This window comes from Dreissena polymorpha, chromosome 14 (assembly GCF_020536995.1).
Source record: "Dreissena polymorpha isolate Duluth1 chromosome 14, UMN_Dpol_1.0, whole genome shotgun sequence".
In the NCBI taxonomy this organism is placed as follows: Eukaryota; Metazoa; Mollusca; class Bivalvia; order Myida; family Dreissenidae; genus Dreissena; species Dreissena polymorpha.
The window spans coordinates 3,030,122-3,048,776 of NC_068368.1; the positions used below are offsets into that span (position 1 = coordinate 3,030,122).

At 33.7% G+C, this 18,655-nt stretch overlaps 2 protein-coding genes across 4 annotated transcripts in view; both read right to left on the reverse strand.

Moving 5' to 3' along the window:
- The window catches only part of LOC127858756 (beta-1,3-galactosyl-O-glycosyl-glycoprotein beta-1,6-N-acetylglucosaminyltransferase-like), a 311,044-nt gene that overhangs the window by 142,274 nt on the left and 150,115 nt on the right, over positions 1-18,655 (reverse strand). The gene's annotated exons all lie outside the window — the stretch shown is intronic.
- Positions 262-16,673, reverse strand: LOC127858755 (beta-1,3-galactosyl-O-glycosyl-glycoprotein beta-1,6-N-acetylglucosaminyltransferase-like). 3 transcript variants are annotated; one of them, XM_052396021.1, is made up of 4 exons: positions 16,294-16,642; positions 10,480-11,224; positions 7,755-7,981; positions 262-5,245 (listed from the first exon to the last, which is right to left on the reverse strand). In XM_052396021.1, the coding sequence occupies exons 2-4, from the start codon at positions 11,187-11,189 to the stop codon at positions 4,941-4,943; spliced, it is 1,242 nt and encodes a 413-aa protein (XP_052251981.1). In that variant the 5' UTR covers positions 11,190-11,224; positions 16,294-16,642; the 3' UTR covers positions 262-4,940. The 3 variants fall into 3 exon arrangements, with proteins under 3 accessions (XP_052251981.1, XP_052251982.1, XP_052251983.1); XM_052396022.1 differs by having other exon boundaries at positions 16,261-16,642; XM_052396023.1 differs by lacking the exon at positions 262-5,245 and adding an exon at positions 5,266-6,799 and having other exon boundaries at positions 16,294-16,673.

Consider the following 18,655-nt stretch of genomic DNA (forward strand, 5'->3'; position numbering starts at 1 on the left):
AGCTACATTTTTCAAATAGATCTTTGCTGAATAACATTCAGAAACAAGGGTGCACAAACGTAAACGGCATGTATTATTGGAGACGGATGTCCTATTGTTACCATACACGGATATAATTGATGAGTATCATCACTGATTGTGTCTTGCTTTCATGCTGATAACTGTGTTATAATTGCCGGGACATTTATACACGCTTTTGCACTGATATAACAATGCAATATATAAAACCAAAGTAAAATAAAGTCACCACAACGTAGGAACTGAGATTTGCAATTTATTTTTCAATTTTAGTCTGAATAGCCCCGTTTATACTTTATCAACACTTTTCGATAGATAGCACACATGAACATCAGGTTTTATGCACATGCGCTTTACACGCTTAACTAGTCATATAATACAAAGAAAAGAAACAAAGGGCCAATTTTATTTATAGAGTGCATTTTTATACAGTTTGCACCCGTGTAGTTACTAGACATATAAGATTGACGTTTGTATAATTACATGAGCATGCTTCTTTATGACAATGCTGTTTAAACAGAGCTGCATGCCATCTATTGTATTGAAATACCCAGAATACGACGACAATTAACTTTTACAATTAAAGGAATGGGATGAAAACAAAATTTGTGTTTGCTTGATCATGATAACATATGTGTTTTTTGTCCCCTACCGGTTTCACCCGAGAGGTTTTATGGTTTGCGCTCTGTCTGTCAATCTGTAAGTCAGTCTGTCTGTCACACTTTTCTGGATCCTGCGATAACTTTAAAAGTTCTTCTTTTTTTCATGAAACTTTAAACATGGATAGATGGCAATATGGACATTTTGCACGTCATTTCATTTTGTTCCAGTCAAAAATTCTGGTTGCTATAGCAACAACTTAAAAAAAAATCTGAAAATGCTGGAATTTTTGACAATGATGGAGCCGGAATGGTACATATATTGCTTGGCAATATTCTTTCTACTTCAGACAATTAATGGTCAATCCTCCGATCAAATATATTGTCATTTAAGAGGAACCGAACACGCCAAAGCCGGTAGGTCTTTGCAAATCTGTTGTTATCGCTTTCACGTCATTTCCGTTCGGTGAAACCACCACGCGAGATCGAGAGCAAACGAGACTGCGGACGTGAACGAACTAGTACCGATACGGCGCTTCCGATCGTAGAAAATGCGGACCAATGGCGTTAAACTGTGCATGATGCCAGAAGTTGTTCACATGAAAGCGCATGAAGCGCGCCGAACGAAATCGATACGGGAGTTGAAAAAGAGGCCTGTGACATCGTTGGAGGAATACGGAAACTCGAAACAGTTGACCTTATTCCGAAAAATTCATGTTCACGACTTTAAAGATTTCTCGGATCACGTATGTCCAACATAAAAAACCTTTTAACAAAAAAATGTATACATATTCTTATAACAATGTATCACATGAGTACTAACAAGGAAAATAAACCAAAAAAAAACTATTTTAAATACTGATGAAACCCCGCTTCTACAAAATAGACTGATCAGCGAAACTGAACTATTCAATAATATTACCGCGTCACTGAACACGTGACAGACGGATGATCTTGTTCGAGTGTATTTTAGCTACGGTAACATTCATTTTCGATCAGCCAATAAACAGTGAAAATTCTAAAATTTCTAAAATTCTCGCGCAACGAAACCAATAAATCGAAAATGGTTGTTACGGAAAAAAACTAATATTAAACTTATGCGCAATATTTAATGCAGTGATAATTGATTTAAAATGTGTTCAATGAAGTGCATGCTTGGTGGAAATATAAAACAACAAAAATACAAGCTCCCATACATATGAAAAAGGAATGTTTGAACATTGCCTATCTCGCCAAAGCATATGCGCGTGTCTTCTGGACAGCAATCAGAAATTGTAAAACAGAAACGGATTCTGCTTATTCGCTTACAACAGACCATATTTATACGAACGTAAGAGAAATGTTCGGAGGACGGTATCCATTTCAAAACAATCTAGAATACCCGAATATACATATCAATATCATTATAATACTTTATATGTATAAATGTAAATATGCATATAATAACTAATTTTTTTATAAAATGATTTTCAGTTAATGAAGCACTCTTAACTTTATATAAAAGACAACGGTCATTGATAATCTATGCTAAAAATGATTAATTTGATGTACACATACACCACACATGTTCGGTGGAACATCGCTTTGTCGAACATTTCACACCAAACACTAAGTGTCATAATGGTTAGTAGTTTGAAAGAATGAATCGTGTAGTACATGTAACAAAAGACGTACATAATCATATCATAAACTTGACTTTTAAATGCATGGATATTTTCGATTACATAACATGTTCACATAATATGTCTTCACAGTTTCAATATACAAACACAGTATAATTTAATTTATCATGTCTGCAATGTATGTAAACAAATAACTGAGTTTCTAACTGTATGTTATAAGCGGAAAATTATACAAAAATGTAGCTATGCTGTATATAAAAACAAATCATCTCATATTATAGTAACGACTGGTTCATTATTAAAATATACTAGAAATGGAATAGTGCATATGTATTTAAAGGAACTAATGAAAAACAAACCACTGCACACTCAGACTTGCATTACGAATTCCAGTATGTTGACGTATTGCATTACGAATTCCAGTATGTTGACGTATTGCATTACGAATTCCAGTATGTTGACGTATTGCATTACGAATTCCAGTATGTTGACGTATTGCATTACGAATTCCAGTATGTTGACGTATTGCATTACGAATTCCAGTATGTTGACGTATTGCATTACGAATTCCAGTATGTTGACGTATTGCATTACGAATTCCAGTATGTTGACGTATTGCATTACGAATTCCAGTATGTTGACGTATTGCATTACGAATTCCAGTATGTTGACGTATTGCATTACGAATTCCAGTATGTTGACGTATTGCATTACGAATTCCAGTATGTTGACGTATTGCATTACGAATTCCAGTATGTTGACGTATAAGCCTTACGCAATTAAACATGATAAATATAATTATAGACCATATCATATAATAATTGCAGATATTTTACTATGGTATATGTCTTATGCTTTTGATGAAATGGTAATGGATTCATAGAATGTACTACATAAATAAATCATATGCATATCTTTAAATGAAGATGTTTTTCTTTGCGTCCCTACGTATGAAGTTATAACTAGTTTTCGTCATTTGTTTCAAGGTTTGTTAACTTATTGCCTGGGAGGTTATTTTACTTAATAATAAGATTACCTTCTGATTCTTAAATTTGTCTGGCTAGGTCATTGGTAAGCATACTTCAACGATACAAAACTAGACAAACAATACCTTTAAAGTCCTATACAGTCCTAATATATAAAGACTTAGATGTGAAATAAGCATGCATATAGACGCATCCGTCACCATCATAACGCTTGATTTTTTTTCTCATTCGATGTGTGTAAAGTAAACGTAGCATTTCAATAGGCTACAAGATAAGTATTGATGCAAAGCATCAAAGGGCGTCGGGAATTTCAGTGTAAAAGGCACTCAATGAAGTTACATGGAACGATTGTTTTTTCTACTGTAAATATTAATATATTGGCCTATTATTTCAAGCAAAATAGAAAAAGATACTGGTATAACCATTATTTATGATTTTGTGGTATAACTCCCAAATAACCATTATTTATGATGTTGTGTTATAACTCCCAAATAACCATTATCTATGATTAGTGTAAACCCGAAAGTTTAAACGCTGGATAGTGAGCGTGGTTAAAGGTCCATACCAAAGGGTCCATACCACTGGCAAGATACGGGTCAGGCCTGCGGCCTCCTATATGTGGTTCTTAAAAATAAACCTGTAGTAAGACTTGATAGTAATGAGTCTGGGGTGCTGTGATGGTGCTCCTCATTGATAACCGCCTTCCTTTATCAAGACTCATTATTACAATTAAAAATACGTGTCGCGCTTCGCGCTCTATAGCGCCTTTATTAGTAACTAGGTGGTTGCTAGGATAGTGGAACAAAGAAGTTTTGTTTTTATATTTGTTTCACCGGTTCGCGTATTGGCCCAGTCCCTGTGATCTTTTATTATTGCCCAGTCACTTTGATCAGTTATTAATTAAAAGAATTAGCTTTGCATTATTGGCAATACATGTTGAAGTAAATGTAATAGGGACAAATGCATTACTTATTTACACTAATTTGCACAAAAAATTACCACTATGCAAGATATTCTGACAACAAAAATATATACATTGATCCGTAAAATTACTTCTCCCATAAGCGAAAACAAACGTATTACATACTAGTCGCCGCACTTCAGTGCGACGCCAATAATTATTGGCATAACGTTTAAATGGCCTTATTATTTGCATTCCTTATCTATGTAGACGATATCAGTCCGATTTAAACATCTTCAAACAACATTGGTATACAGCATATATTTCATTCAAGTATTTTAATCAATGATAAACAATGAATTAAACAGATATTTTAAACGCATCAATGTTCAAATACATCTGTAGAAAACAAAGCAAAAGCAAGTGTATTTTTATCACAACCTAAAGCTTGATGTAAACAAAGGATGTCAATGTAAATGTGTTTCCTAAATACAATTTACTCAATACAGAATTATTGTACAACGCATTTAACACAATGAAATATGTTTATCACAAATCTTATTTCCGATTTCCGTAGCTATTAAACGTGACGAAAATCTATTTACAATATAATTGTAGATATTTTTCTATTAAGGATTGAATATATATTTTCATTGAGTTCTTAACATAGTATTCAAAATTAATGTTTTTAAATTCGGAGTTGTATTATAAATACAAATATACTATAAGATATTTACAATTGCACACTTATATCAACATAAATACAATTTTCAGCATACAACTAAACGCAATCAAATATGCTTTCCATGTTGCATTATATTTTGTTCTTAACAAAGCCCAAAGTCCCGTAATATATCGAATCAAACTCAAGATTACCTAGGTAAGTGTCCCGGGTGCGGTTTGCGATGAGCTCTTCAAGGCAATCGTAACCATAGGGATGGAAGTTCTGGTTGAATTTGTTCACGAAGAGCTTCTTGCTCTGGGCCAGATCCGGCAGATCGCCTATGCCTATGACACAGATGTTGCGCACGTGTTTGCCATGGCACTCTCTTTGACCCCAGACCCAATGCTTGAATCGCGCCAGGAATGGCTTGATCGCATCGTCCGACTCCGGTACCCCTGCATTGTAACCATATCTTGATCATGAACGCAACTAATAAATGTCCTTAATATTGTTAAGAGTTAGATATGTACATATTTGAGGAAAATATCGGACGTTATTATTTTAGTGGAGATGATCAAGTTCAGCAACGTCATCTTCTAGGAAAACAACTTTCAGCTTGAGCATATTTGGTTCTCATATATGCTAACAAATGTAAATTAGCACTAGGCGGATGGTACACTGCAGTTGATGGCCATTTATGGACGTAATTATAAAAAGCTTCAGCATAAGGAAAGGGCCGAATGTTACTGAATTGTTTTGGAAAGAGCGCTTTCTTTGATTTGCTAAATAGATTCACTTAAAAAAATATGAATTTGCTATTTTTGTTTTTAAGTAAACAATATAATATGTTATCTACAAAACAAACTCAATATATTAAAAAATGCATTAATACATCTGACGTATAGTTAAAATCGTTGATTGTTGTTGCTTCTGTGTGTGACCTACTTTTTAACGTTAAAGCAATCTGCGCAATATTTGTTCTAAAAACAATGGGTTTGATTTAAACAAAGAAATTAAATAAAATAAACTAACGATATATAACACTGCTTATGGTAAAGTTTTTTAAAATCTATTTTAGATGTATTTAATTATGTCCATTTATACCAAAGATGTTTTGCAACTACCGTATTTTTTCTGGAGACAAACAATTATGGAACCAAACGACGGAAATAAAACCGTTTATAAGAAACCGTAACAATAATATTAATTATGAACTTTGCAGTTGAAATTAATTGTAAGGGTCACAGCTGGCAACAAGGTCTGCTTAACTCATATCATCACATCAGCTTTGATCAAGCCCCCTTTTACTTTCGCCTTTGTCTCTTCCCATGTATAAAACGGAAAGAATTAAACACGACGCTTTTCTGGCACTGTTTAGTGCTGAACACGAAGAACGACCCATACAGAACTTACTTCGTGGACGGATATCAATCTCTTTACTCTGGCACTGAAAGAGACAATGTTTTCTCCTCCGAGAAATTATTGGCTCCCCATTGCCAGAAAGACTGACATTCTGTCACAAGCTGTGCAGTCTGCTCTCCCGGATCTCAACTTTTGTAATTTTTCAGAAAACTTTTCCAACACGACTTTCCTTGCCAGCAGACATGTATTAACCAGTTCTATCAACAATAAATCATAAATAACCCATGCAAGTCACAGACGGAATAACATCAACATCAGTGTCACCCAGTGATCAATCTCTCGGTTTAGGTTGACCGTCTCCAACAACTACTAATTATTCTTGGTACTTCATCAATTCGGTAATGACTGAATCAGATTTCTAGACCCAAACCAACTCTAAGCCTGCTACTGCAACAGTTACACGTCACGATCAACCATTCGTTTAACTCTTATCATCTCAACATCCAGACGGAAGATCTGCTTGACCCCTTCGTACAACCTTTTAATGTCTTCGACATGTTCTCCATTATTATCTTCGATTTTGTCTTCTGCTTTGTCCAGCTCATCATCATAACGCAACAGCGCCATACGTAACCGATGCATGTTGTCTTTTAAAAACAACCTGACATAATTAATCCGAACTCAAAAAATTCAACAATACGTTAAAATGGTTGATCTTAATCATATAGACTTTTCAGGGCGATTTTAAGCATAAAACAATCAAATTGAATATAAAATCGTTTCAATTTTAATAAGGAACACTTTCTCTGTAATAAAAAAATGTTAGATAGGCCTTTGCCATTAAAACGGCATGACTAGAATTGTGCATTCAAACATAGATAAAGAATTTGAACCTTTGGAGGAAATATACTAAAAAGTTCAATTGATGCGCCATTGCTCTGCTGTAAATATTGACCCAGAAATGGTAAAATTAAAGGGGCCTTTTTAAGTTTTCACGTTTTGGTAAATTGACAAAATTAAAAAAAATTGTTTTATATTCGCAAACTTTCGTTTTAGTTATGATTTTTGTGAGGAAATAGTAATTCTTAACATTTACCATGTTCTAAAATATCCAATATATGCATCTTTTGACTATTTTAAAACCTGAAAATTATAAAGCGTTGCAACGCGAAACGATTGACTAATTTGGAAAGTTTTGTTGGTGTCATTATATTTTGTGAACCTACGAGGATTGCTTATATAACGTATAAAAACATCCGCAAATATCATGGGCAAGGATTGTCGAGTGGTCTAAGCGGGAGACTTTTTACTCCAGGACTCCAGGTGTGAGTGGTTTGAGTCCAGTTGAAGGTTACTTTTTTCCTTATTTTATTTGTATACTTGTTTTAATTACTGGATATTCTTAGGTCCAAAATTTAAATTTATCAATATAAAGCATAAAATGACAAGCTTCAGTACATGCCAAATCTGTGAAAAGGTACCTTTAAAACAAGATAATTCATTATTAATCGGTCTTTTTCATAAACGTTCGTTTAATCCGTTGCCCTTGTACAGCGTTGTTAAATGAAGATAAGCCGAGTTGATCAACAATTGCGAACCTACCTAAATAAGCACCTGGTACACCGAGATGAGGGTTATGATTTAGCGTAGAAAAGAAAGTTTCATCAGGCACCTCCGTCTGTCTCGTCCAGTTCAAGAGGTCATGGGCTCGCTGATCATGCAATATGAAGTCCACAAAGCCTCTGTTGGCCACAATATGCACAGACCCCTTTATAGCCGTGATGTTATGAGGTGGCGCACCATTTCTCTGCCACCGATCCGTACTGGCTCTGAAATCAGTGAGAATCAGTTAAACCCATATTAATGAACGAACATATTTTAATCAAAGTTATATGCGAATAAATGCACATGAAATCGAATATTGTTAGCAGATTATTGTTTTGAATTATATCGCCATTTCTCAACGTGTTCTTTCTCGCAATACAATTTATATACATATGTTTTATGAAGCCCTAAAACCGTATCGTTTAAACGAAATCAGAAATACTTTAATTTTCCATTTTAACACTGATCAATTTATATAAACATACACAAACATTCACCTGCCAGTATTTCGAGAAAGATATAAATGCATGTTCATATTATGTAATGCGGATTGCATAGAACGCGCATGTCTTTAACTTGTCTTTTATTTCATGAAGACCATTTTCAAAGAATGAAAAGATAATCAATAGCTACTGGAGAACAGTGCGCTTAAATTTTCTTGTTTTTGTCAGAGTTTCTTGACTTCTTTTCCTATACAGAAACTGTTTTCAATTTTTGCAAATTCTAAATGTCTATCGTGAAAATTAAACATTAATTTTAAGCGGACACGTTTTGAATAATATATAAATATCACGACTGGTATATTACATTACTTGAAAAAGTTGTAAGTTTTAGTATTTTCGGTATATTCGGTAATAAATTTTACTGGGTATGTGTACCAGGTAACTACCAGTTAACTATAAATAACGCAAGTTGATTGATCATCATCGTCACGTGGTTAACCCAGGAATGCAAATTGTGCATGCATAGTGAATTGTATATTTTTTTATATATAAAATGATCAATCTACTTGCGTTATGTATAGTGTATTTATCGTTATGTCACCTATTTTAGCGATGTACTTTCGATTTCACATCGCGAAATTTCATTACCGAATATACTGAAAATATGAACTTATATGGTAATACATCAGTAGTGATATTTTAATCAATATAAACTAATAATTGTAAAAAATACGGTATTTTAGAACTTTTCTTTTTTTTGTAAATCTGGTTGACGGCCCCTTTAAAGCGAAATCATACGATTTTGTCAAATATTTATGAATTTATATAAAATGTGTAAAAATACTTATTATACATTTATTTCAATACAAATTAAAATACAAGTTAAGAAAAAAATCTGTCGAAATAAGCCAGATATTTCAGCCTTATTCTGAGAAAACTGGGCTTCATGAATGTGCGTAAAGAGTCGTCCCAGATTAGCCTGTGCAGTCCGCACAGGCTAATCAGGGACGACACTTTCCGCCTAAACTTTTCGGTAAGGAGGGACTTCCTTGAAACTAAAAATACCATAAAATCGGAAAGTGTCGTCCCTGATTAGCCTGTGCAAACTGCACAGTAGCCTGTGCAAACTGCACAGGCTAATCTGGGACGACACTTTTCGCACATGCATTAAGCCCAGTTTTCTCAGAACGCGGCTCATTTAATTCTGAAATCGAAAATGTCTGTACTGTCGAATTCGCCAGAAGTTTTTCATGCATGTTCGATGTGAATCTAAATTTAGTTTTAGTGAAGATTTGTTCATACGACACAAAGACACAATTTTGTTTAACGGATCATTTTAATTTCCTGCAACGATATCTAGACGAGTGCTTCGGTTACTGTAGGAAAGTATGTACGAAATATCTTCGTCAAAATCGGCTCGGGGCGCTAATTGGTCTTTGCTGCATTTTATGAAATTCGTCTTCAGTGTATATTTTTTCTTGCCTAGTTTGTGTTATTGTAACATATTTTAATCAATATATTACAATTTAACACATATAAGAATCGTATAATCTTGCTTTAAAGATATAAACCATATACGTGTTTGCATATTCTGTAAACCCCTCCTTCCGCCAATCACAAAACTTTTCATAACAAAACCCATACAAAATATGTGGTTTTATACCTAAGAAAAACACGAGCAAGAAAGTCTTTATAGCGAAATCAATTAAAATTAGATTCAGTGTCTACTGTCGAATAAAATGTTTGAAAAATATTCATGCCGACACATTATGACACAATGACACTCAGGAGGTCATAATATATAATGAAAACCATGAAAGACGACGATTACTTTATGCTTTAAAAAATGCTTACATGTGCAGGGAATGCAACATTGCATGAATCTATAAACGACTAATATTCGCTTTATGATATTTATTATTTGAAGAGTATTTTTGAAACATGTCTATTGGGGTATTATTAAGAAACGGATTAAGAAATGTTTGAAGTTTTTTTTATCGAAAATATATTGCCTAAAATATAGTCATAATCAATTGTTTCCTTAATTAGAAAAAAATAAAGGTACATAACGCTATAGATGCTTGAGTTGATACATGGTTGCATCCGTAAGAAAATGTGCACAACTTTTACAATTTGATTTTTCTTGTATTCATTCCTTTTTGAATACATGTCTATTTGTTTGTTAGTAACGCACTAATTTAATTCCATACTTGTGTGGGGATTTTATGTAAAACGAAACATATTAATATACTTACTTGTAAAACTAAATTTCAGTGTACCTTTTAAAAGTTCCCTCAATGTCGTTTGATCCATTATATGCCTGTAAAATGCGTACAAGTTCGTAGTTTGTTTTCAATGGAAACTCTTGTCCAGTCAGATTAATAAAATATTTCCACTCTGCACTTTTATTCCAAAGCTCCTGCATGCAGAGTAATTCTGGCTCGAGAACGGTCATTGTACCCCACCTAACGTTAAATCGCTTTGATGTCATAAACACGTTATCAAAGCAACTCGCGATTGAAGACATGCCGACGTATATGGCTTCATCTGTTTTGGAGTCAACGTGTATGCAATAAAAGTTCTGTGGTCTGTAAATAGCGCGTAGAAGTCTTTCCGATTGTTCAATGTCTGTGTAAATAAGTAGACTGAACGCTATTGGAAAGTCACGTTCAACTTCCGTTAGATGATGATCAATATATCCACGCAGACGTTTAAAATGTGAGCAGTTTTTCGTCATTTCTGAGTATTTTTTAGGTTGGAGAACATTTCTAACTTGAATAATCTTCTCTGCGCGTTGAATTTCATCTATATCACCCTGGAATATGGCGTTGCAATTGACATCATTATCCATTCTTGAATAATGAAAATAATGTTTGTGTTGTAAGTGTATGTTATTTTCTTGTTTGAACGTAAAATCCAGCACATACATACACGTTCCAAGAAAAACGATGATGCCGAACAGAATCATGTATCTGGTAGAATGATACATGATTCTAACCCCTGATGTTGCTGTTATTTCAAATCCTGTAAGCAGAGAAATCAACAACTTATGATGGTATATCTATCAACATTTGCGTAACAACAATATTGAATTATTTGTTCAAACATCTGCGCAAATACTTGTAAGTGTATGTGTTTTAATTTATATTCTTGTTTGGTTTTAACACTATTTATTTAGTTCATTGAAAGTACATATAAGCAATACAATACAATACAAACATACATATTATATTTGAAAAAATATGCTAGGCAGGTAGAACTGCAGTGTTGCTTAACATAAAGGCTGTAAAATACAATTGGACAGAATTGAGAAGGAAGTTCGAGGCTTATACTATGTCTTTCTTCTGTAAGAAGCGCTGCTGTAATGGTGTAAACAACAAAACGTATAACAACTATTTAAAGACATGTCAAAATTACGAACAATATATTACAGTGATACGTAATTGCATATCGTTCAGAAAAGACCAAGTAGTATAAGTTATAATACAAAAAGTATAACAGAGTAATGTAGATAGCATAATAGCTAATAAAATGAGAAGAAAAGGGACATAAGTGAAAGAGCAAAGTTTCAGAATAAGAGAAGTTGCGGTAAGAAAAAGAAGCAGTTGCGGGAACGTGGCATCGTTAGCAGAATATGGTTTGTTCCTGAGATAGAGTTGGGCTAGAATCTATGACTATCTCGGATGAAAAATTGAACATGTTTGAATATTAATGAGTTTACTTCATATGATCCGTCTTTAACTCCGAAAAGAAGTAGTTGCAAAGTTATGGGTTGAAAACTGGACAGATTGTAAAAAGGATAACTCTTTTTTCTGTATAAATGGGGCAATTGAAGAAAAAATGATATGTATCTTCAATCGCACCGCATTGACATTTGACATTGGCATTGGTATTCTTGTTTGACATTCTGCCTATAGCCTTCGGTGGACGCATCGAAGCCTTTCGTCATTAGACGAATTTGCTAACGAACGTCATGCGAATAAACATCCCTACCAGACGAAATTTGATTAACAATACTGTAACGTTCTGTAACGTAAAATTGTTCTCTAGCACATACATACATGTTCCAAGAAAAACGATGATGCCAAACAGAAGAATGTATCAGGTTACATTATACATGATGCTAATGATGAATTCTTTATTCAAACATCTGCGGAAATACTTACAACGAATTAAATAGTGAGACATATTTATCTAGTGGCACTTACATGCTTAGCGTGAATTCCGTAAAATTTCCATTCCTTAAGCCCGTACCTGTACTGCTTAAATTCTACATTACACATATGGATAGCTTTCATCTTGTTGAGACTTGCTTAGTATTTTGTATAAAATATGAAATATGCATCCCACTGCACACATTTTTAGCTTTATAATGCGACCCTCAGATATGCAATATAAAATTGGATATAACATGTTTTATGTATATGCAAAATATGAAATCCAAGCGTGGTAAATAATTAAAAGTGTGAAGTGAAATAGCGTCTATTCAATAGCTATAAATTCAAAATCGGAATTTAATATAGTACAGTTCATCACCAGAATCTCTAATATTTAAAACTGTATGTCATACTCTGGAATTTGCAACTCTTAGTTAGAGTTTAAATGTTTGAGATGAGACATGAACAACGATAAGTTTCGAGTGCTGTCTACTATTTTGACGACAAGAGTGTAGATATGCTATACTCCAAACTACCACTTTGGGAAATCGTATCAATTTTTTCCGTTTCCCTTTATTCTTATCTACAAAAAAGAATAATCACATTTGAAATATGTCCGCTTTCTTATAATTACTTTGCCCCTACTTATTTTCGGTCTCAAAGGTGTTATTTATAACAATACTTTAATGGTATTCAAATATGTTCAAGCATGAATTCATGAAACCCACATAATTTTTAAATCGTATTTTAACTCCTACGAATAAACCTCACCGCTTTTGATACATGTCCCGCAACGGCTTTTTGTTTTATATCTCCTGTGTTTTATATTTTTACAATATAACAAATTGTTTAAGTATATGTGATGTTTAATGTAATTTGTCGCTGTTTACTTTTTCCTATTGCTTCCAGATTCACTATAATGTCAGAGACGTAGATAGTGATCTACGTCTCTGATACTGTGCATAACTCGATATTTGATACCATATGCATTGTATGCTTCTCGTGTATTAAAATTATTAAAATGGATTTTGTTTTCATGTGACAATCAAATGAATCATTAAGTTGTATTAGTTTGCGTTTAATAGCAGCGAAATTCATCTGACAGAAGAAAGAGATAAGGCATGCATCGAGCCTACTTCTCAGTTCATTGTTATCTTTTTATGTCCTTAAGTTGCGATATACTGTTCAAAACAAATTAATATGTAATAAACTGTGATAAAGAAACATGCATGACTTAGACAACAATGTTAAATTTGGCCTGCGTACAGATAGATTCTTGTTAAAAAATAGTTGACAGATATAAACATGGAAACTCTTAAATTTTTATTCAGCTTAAATTGTCTTTGAAAAAACAACATAATCGTAATGTTCCATATAAGAGTGAAGAATTAGAATGCATTCAACATAAAGGATGTAAATTTTGGATTCATCACGAAATCGTCAAGTCGAATTGAGAACATATGCAATACATCTTTTACAATATAGCGGATATATCCAGCCTCAGCATGGACAATGTAACCTTCTTTTTTTGTTTTGGAAATCCCTAACACTAAGGTCGGCGTTTTAAAGTAAACAATAATCACCGCTCCCTCTCCCCAATAATACTGAAATAAACGTATAGAACTCGGAGACCAGCTAAATAATTGAAATAAATTTCTATAAATTCACTACAAAGATAATGGATGCTGTAATTATCTGTTTATGACATGTGTTCATTTAATAACTTTCTCTTAATAATAAATAACAAGCGCAAATATAAAAAGTATTATTACCCTGAAGAAATTAAAAACAATGGACACAATCGCTTATTGTGTATTCACGTTTTCAACAACCTTGCGGTAAAAAATAGTTTTTATGTGTTCTAATTAAAATAATAATTATCAACACTATTTTATAATTTTAAACACGAGGATGACTAAAATTAGGTTTAAACCATTTCACAGACAAACATGATGCACAATCACACGTTAATCTGAAATCTTTTTTTTTTCGAAGGAAGACACCGATAGACCTCCACTTAGCATAGAACAATTATATAGCTATGGACAAGTCGGGGATTATCCTCATATGTAATTTAATCTTATTTTTTGATGTGCTATTTTCTTTGGAATTCGAAAAGAACGATATAACGAGTTTTCAATGTGAACTCGCGAAATTGCGAAACGAGGATTTAATGATACAACTCCCAAATCGCAGTGACATATTTAAATTGAAAACCCTCATGCGTTGCCCTTTAACGCAATTTACACCAAAAAGATCCGTATCGATCCGTATCGCTGATATAACACTAAAGCGTTGAAAAGGGGGCACTATAGGCTCATATTTTCGCAGTTGACAACAAGCAGATCGTTATCATTGTTTGACATCGCTTTAAAAAAACTGAAGAGCCCTCGAATAATTGATTTTTGTTATCTCTGCACTGTAATGGTATTCAAACATTTATAAGCGACATATTGATCCACGAATCTTCCCCAAATTGTGGTATGGCAAAGGGCAATAGACCTGCAGTTCGTGTATGAGATTTTGTTACCTACAGTTACTTCCATGTTTCCTTTTGTCTATTTTATTACACGTTTCATATAACTTAATAAAGATCAACAGATCTCCAGAGCTAACAAAAGCGAACAAAATTAACTTCGTGTTTGCCATGCTTAAATATGATTTCATTGTATTTATGTTTGAATGCGACGCTGTTGCCGCTGTTATTGAAAGGCTCAGTGTTGTGTTTTAAACTGCTTTAAGTTTTCAGTCTTGGAAGCAACAAGGATTATGACACTTATGAACAGTTAGCATAAATACCCTTGTGAAATGCCTGATTTATTAAAGCCCCGTTGCAGCTAAATTTAGTAGAATAGAAATTGACGATTGTATTTTAAGTTTTAAAACTATCCGACAATGATTCCTTTAAAACGAGTATAATTCTAAATCTTTTGTACAAAAAGGCTTGCGACGATCGCACCACGAGTAATCATGTATACTTTCATGAACAATTTAATCATGATATAAATAGAACTAAAATATTGCATACGTTGTCTTCATTATTGCCAAAATAAAATTGGAAGTTTAAAATAGTCGATTTTTCGAAAATGGATGTACATACATAAACTAAATTGTTCAGTACAGTGTTTTTTCCTCAGCAAAACATATTACTCGAATTATATTTATCAATGTACAAGTCTGTAGATTTGAAGAAGTAGCGTGTGAGTTTTGCGAAATAATTGCGGTTGACCATATGGAATACCGTGATAAAAATGTGTTGATTTATTGATTGAACGGAAGGCTACGTTGGCCGTTTATTGGCCCCCATCCCACGCAAAAGATACGGTATCCTGGACAAGTATGTCTGGATCCGGCCCCGTAACACGATCTGAGATCGCAAAATGTTTTTGCATTTTCACAGCGTCTTCACATTTTCGATCTTTAGAAAAACCAATGACAAGACCGTGAGACAACGATTTGAGGACATGAAAATAAAAGAGATTTTAAATTATGCATCAAAGATATGTTGTTGTTTTTTTTTTATAAATAAAAGATTTATAAACAAATTTTTAATTTATGAAAAACGTTGTTATATAAGCAACACATATGTTGTAATAAAAGCAACACATATAATGCAACAGTTTATAGGGAATTCGGTAGACATTTACTGTTTGTAAATAGATATGTTCGTATTGCAAAATATTGGCTAAACGTTGTTAATAGTAAACATATATAAACATACAAACTGTGTATAATCAATCGATAAATGATTGTGATAAAGGGTATACAAATTGGCTATATGTTAAATAGCTGTTAAATGATTATGGATTTTCATAAAAGTTCGAAAATGCAAATATGGTTAATGCAAAGTGCGTTTTAGATATGTATATGATATTTCAAACAACTCTTGGATATTAAACATACCTGCATTTACTGCCAAAAAGTGAGCGTACAAACCTTGTTAAACTAATGGCTTCTGTTGCAAATTCAAACTGGAAGATACACACATAGTCATATTCCTCGTAATGGACGATACTGTAAATATTGTGAAAAGTGACATAGATGACAAAAATTACACTACGGAAGATCACATCGTTTGTGTCCTCACATTGCTTTTAACGAGTTTATTGTTTGCATGATCGAAATACTTGCTATTCAAATAATTTATTCACACGCATTTTTCTTTCCACAAATTCAAATAATACTTTTTAAGCCCTGTCTGCACAGTTGCACGGCCTGCACGATATTAATCACGCAAAGTTTCGTGCTGTCATTAGATATCTCCTGACCTACTTCGAGATGCGCAGATTAGACCATAGCTTCGCTATCTGAATACGGCATAAAACCGGTCACCCATTTTCCGCATGAAGCGGGTTTGTACAAATATCTTTGTTTGTTATAATTGGAATATTTTAAGGACATACGCCAATCTCTTGCACGACGGTTACATTACATTCACCTCTGTGTTGAGCTCAGATCGGACTATTTTTATGAGAGCATCTAATTCATGTGATGATCATTCAAAGTGTTCATCATGAAGGTTACAATATACTAAACAATCATTTGCACAACGGTTACATTACATTCACATTTAAAGAAAACCATCTCATACCATAATATCTTATTTCAGTCTTTATGCATTATGGTAATATGGATATGGTTGTTTGATGTTAACAAACCTACATTTTTGTGTCACAGAATATTTAAGATCTACAATTACTGTGTATATATCTACACATATTTGAAAACAAATTTTAAAAGGGCAATATATACAATATTAAAAGTTAGTATAAGAGACAAAACCTACTTATCTGTTGGTACAAAGCTTTCAAAATCACTTACCATATAAATTCTTATTATTTAAATGAATCTATTACTGGTTGATTCAATCAGTCAGCCTTATTTGTGCCGAAGGTGTTTGAATAAGTTTTTCCAAAGTAGGGGACCTGGATCAGGGGCGGATCCTGGATTTCTGTTTATGGGGGGGGGGCAGGATATTGAAAGATTTGCAGGGGGTGGGTTTAGGGCAAATCCTTGCTAAGGGGTCCAAGGGGCGAAGCCCCCCCCCCCGGAAATCGCCCCCGGAAGCTCCATGATTTTAGTGATTTTGAAGGCTTTGACAATCACTTCTCGAGCATGTCACGCCTTATGTACTTTCATCCAAGTACCTTCTTATAATGCCAAGAAAGTGCAAATTAGCGATTGTCTGTGATAAGTGGTACATGTTGTCTACGAAAAGGAAGAAAATGAGTTTAAATAGTTGATTAAGATCAAGTTAAGCATGAAACATCAAATAAATTTACCTTACTTTGGCGATTTTAGGGGAGGGGGCGTACGCCGCGTCCGCTCCACTGGACCGCCTATGTGGATAACACCTGTTCAACAAACATGAATACCGGTACATGTTTGTTCTGGAATGACGCAGGTGTTGTCATCATATGGATCACTGTAGTTATTTTTCTTACACTTCAAATCACAATGTTCTGCTTGATCAAGAAACGTTTGGGAAAACGTTAGACGATAAACATAGAATCAAATTGTATGGCCTTGTTACAAAATGAGGCAATAGTCAAGTGATGTACTGTCAACTTGTCATTTAACAACTCTAATGACACGGGTTGGTATTATATTTTTGTCTGCAAAATATATCAATAATACAACACATGTCACCATCATAAATGTATAGCCTAAAATTTGTATAAATATGAAATTATGTCTGTTTTCAGGAAATACACTGCATGGATACTTATGGGGAAAAAAAACATTTCCCCATAAATAGAAAGGCATTTGTTCACCAGTAGGCAGTAACATAAACATTAGAAAAGTGACAAAATCAGACATGATAAATTCAGTCCCCCTTGTAAAATGTTAAAGAGTTCAAATGTGAGCAAGAGCACCGTCTAGCGGGTGCAGACTGCTCATCTATTTTTCTTTTTAATGGTGAAGGGACCTATCTCAATACTTCAATCAAAAGTGGGGGAGGGTAGAGAGAAGTGTATGGTGTTGTTGTATGGTAATCTATACCATAATCTTTCAAAAATGAAAAAAAAAAAATATATATATTTTTCGGGGGGATTCTTGTGAGGGATGGTTGGACAGTCATTCAACAATAAAATGATAAAATTGGGGGGAGAGGGGATTCTGAGGTAAGGCCTGGGGTTGGTTTGGGTGGTGTCCATTGTGGTATGTCAGGAAAGTGTTGTTTTGTAAAAGTATGAATCAAATCTGATTGTAAATAAAAAAAGTTATGGCAATTTTAGCAAAATTTAATAATTTGATCTTAAGAATCAATGTCATTCAAACGTCAAGGTCAAATTCA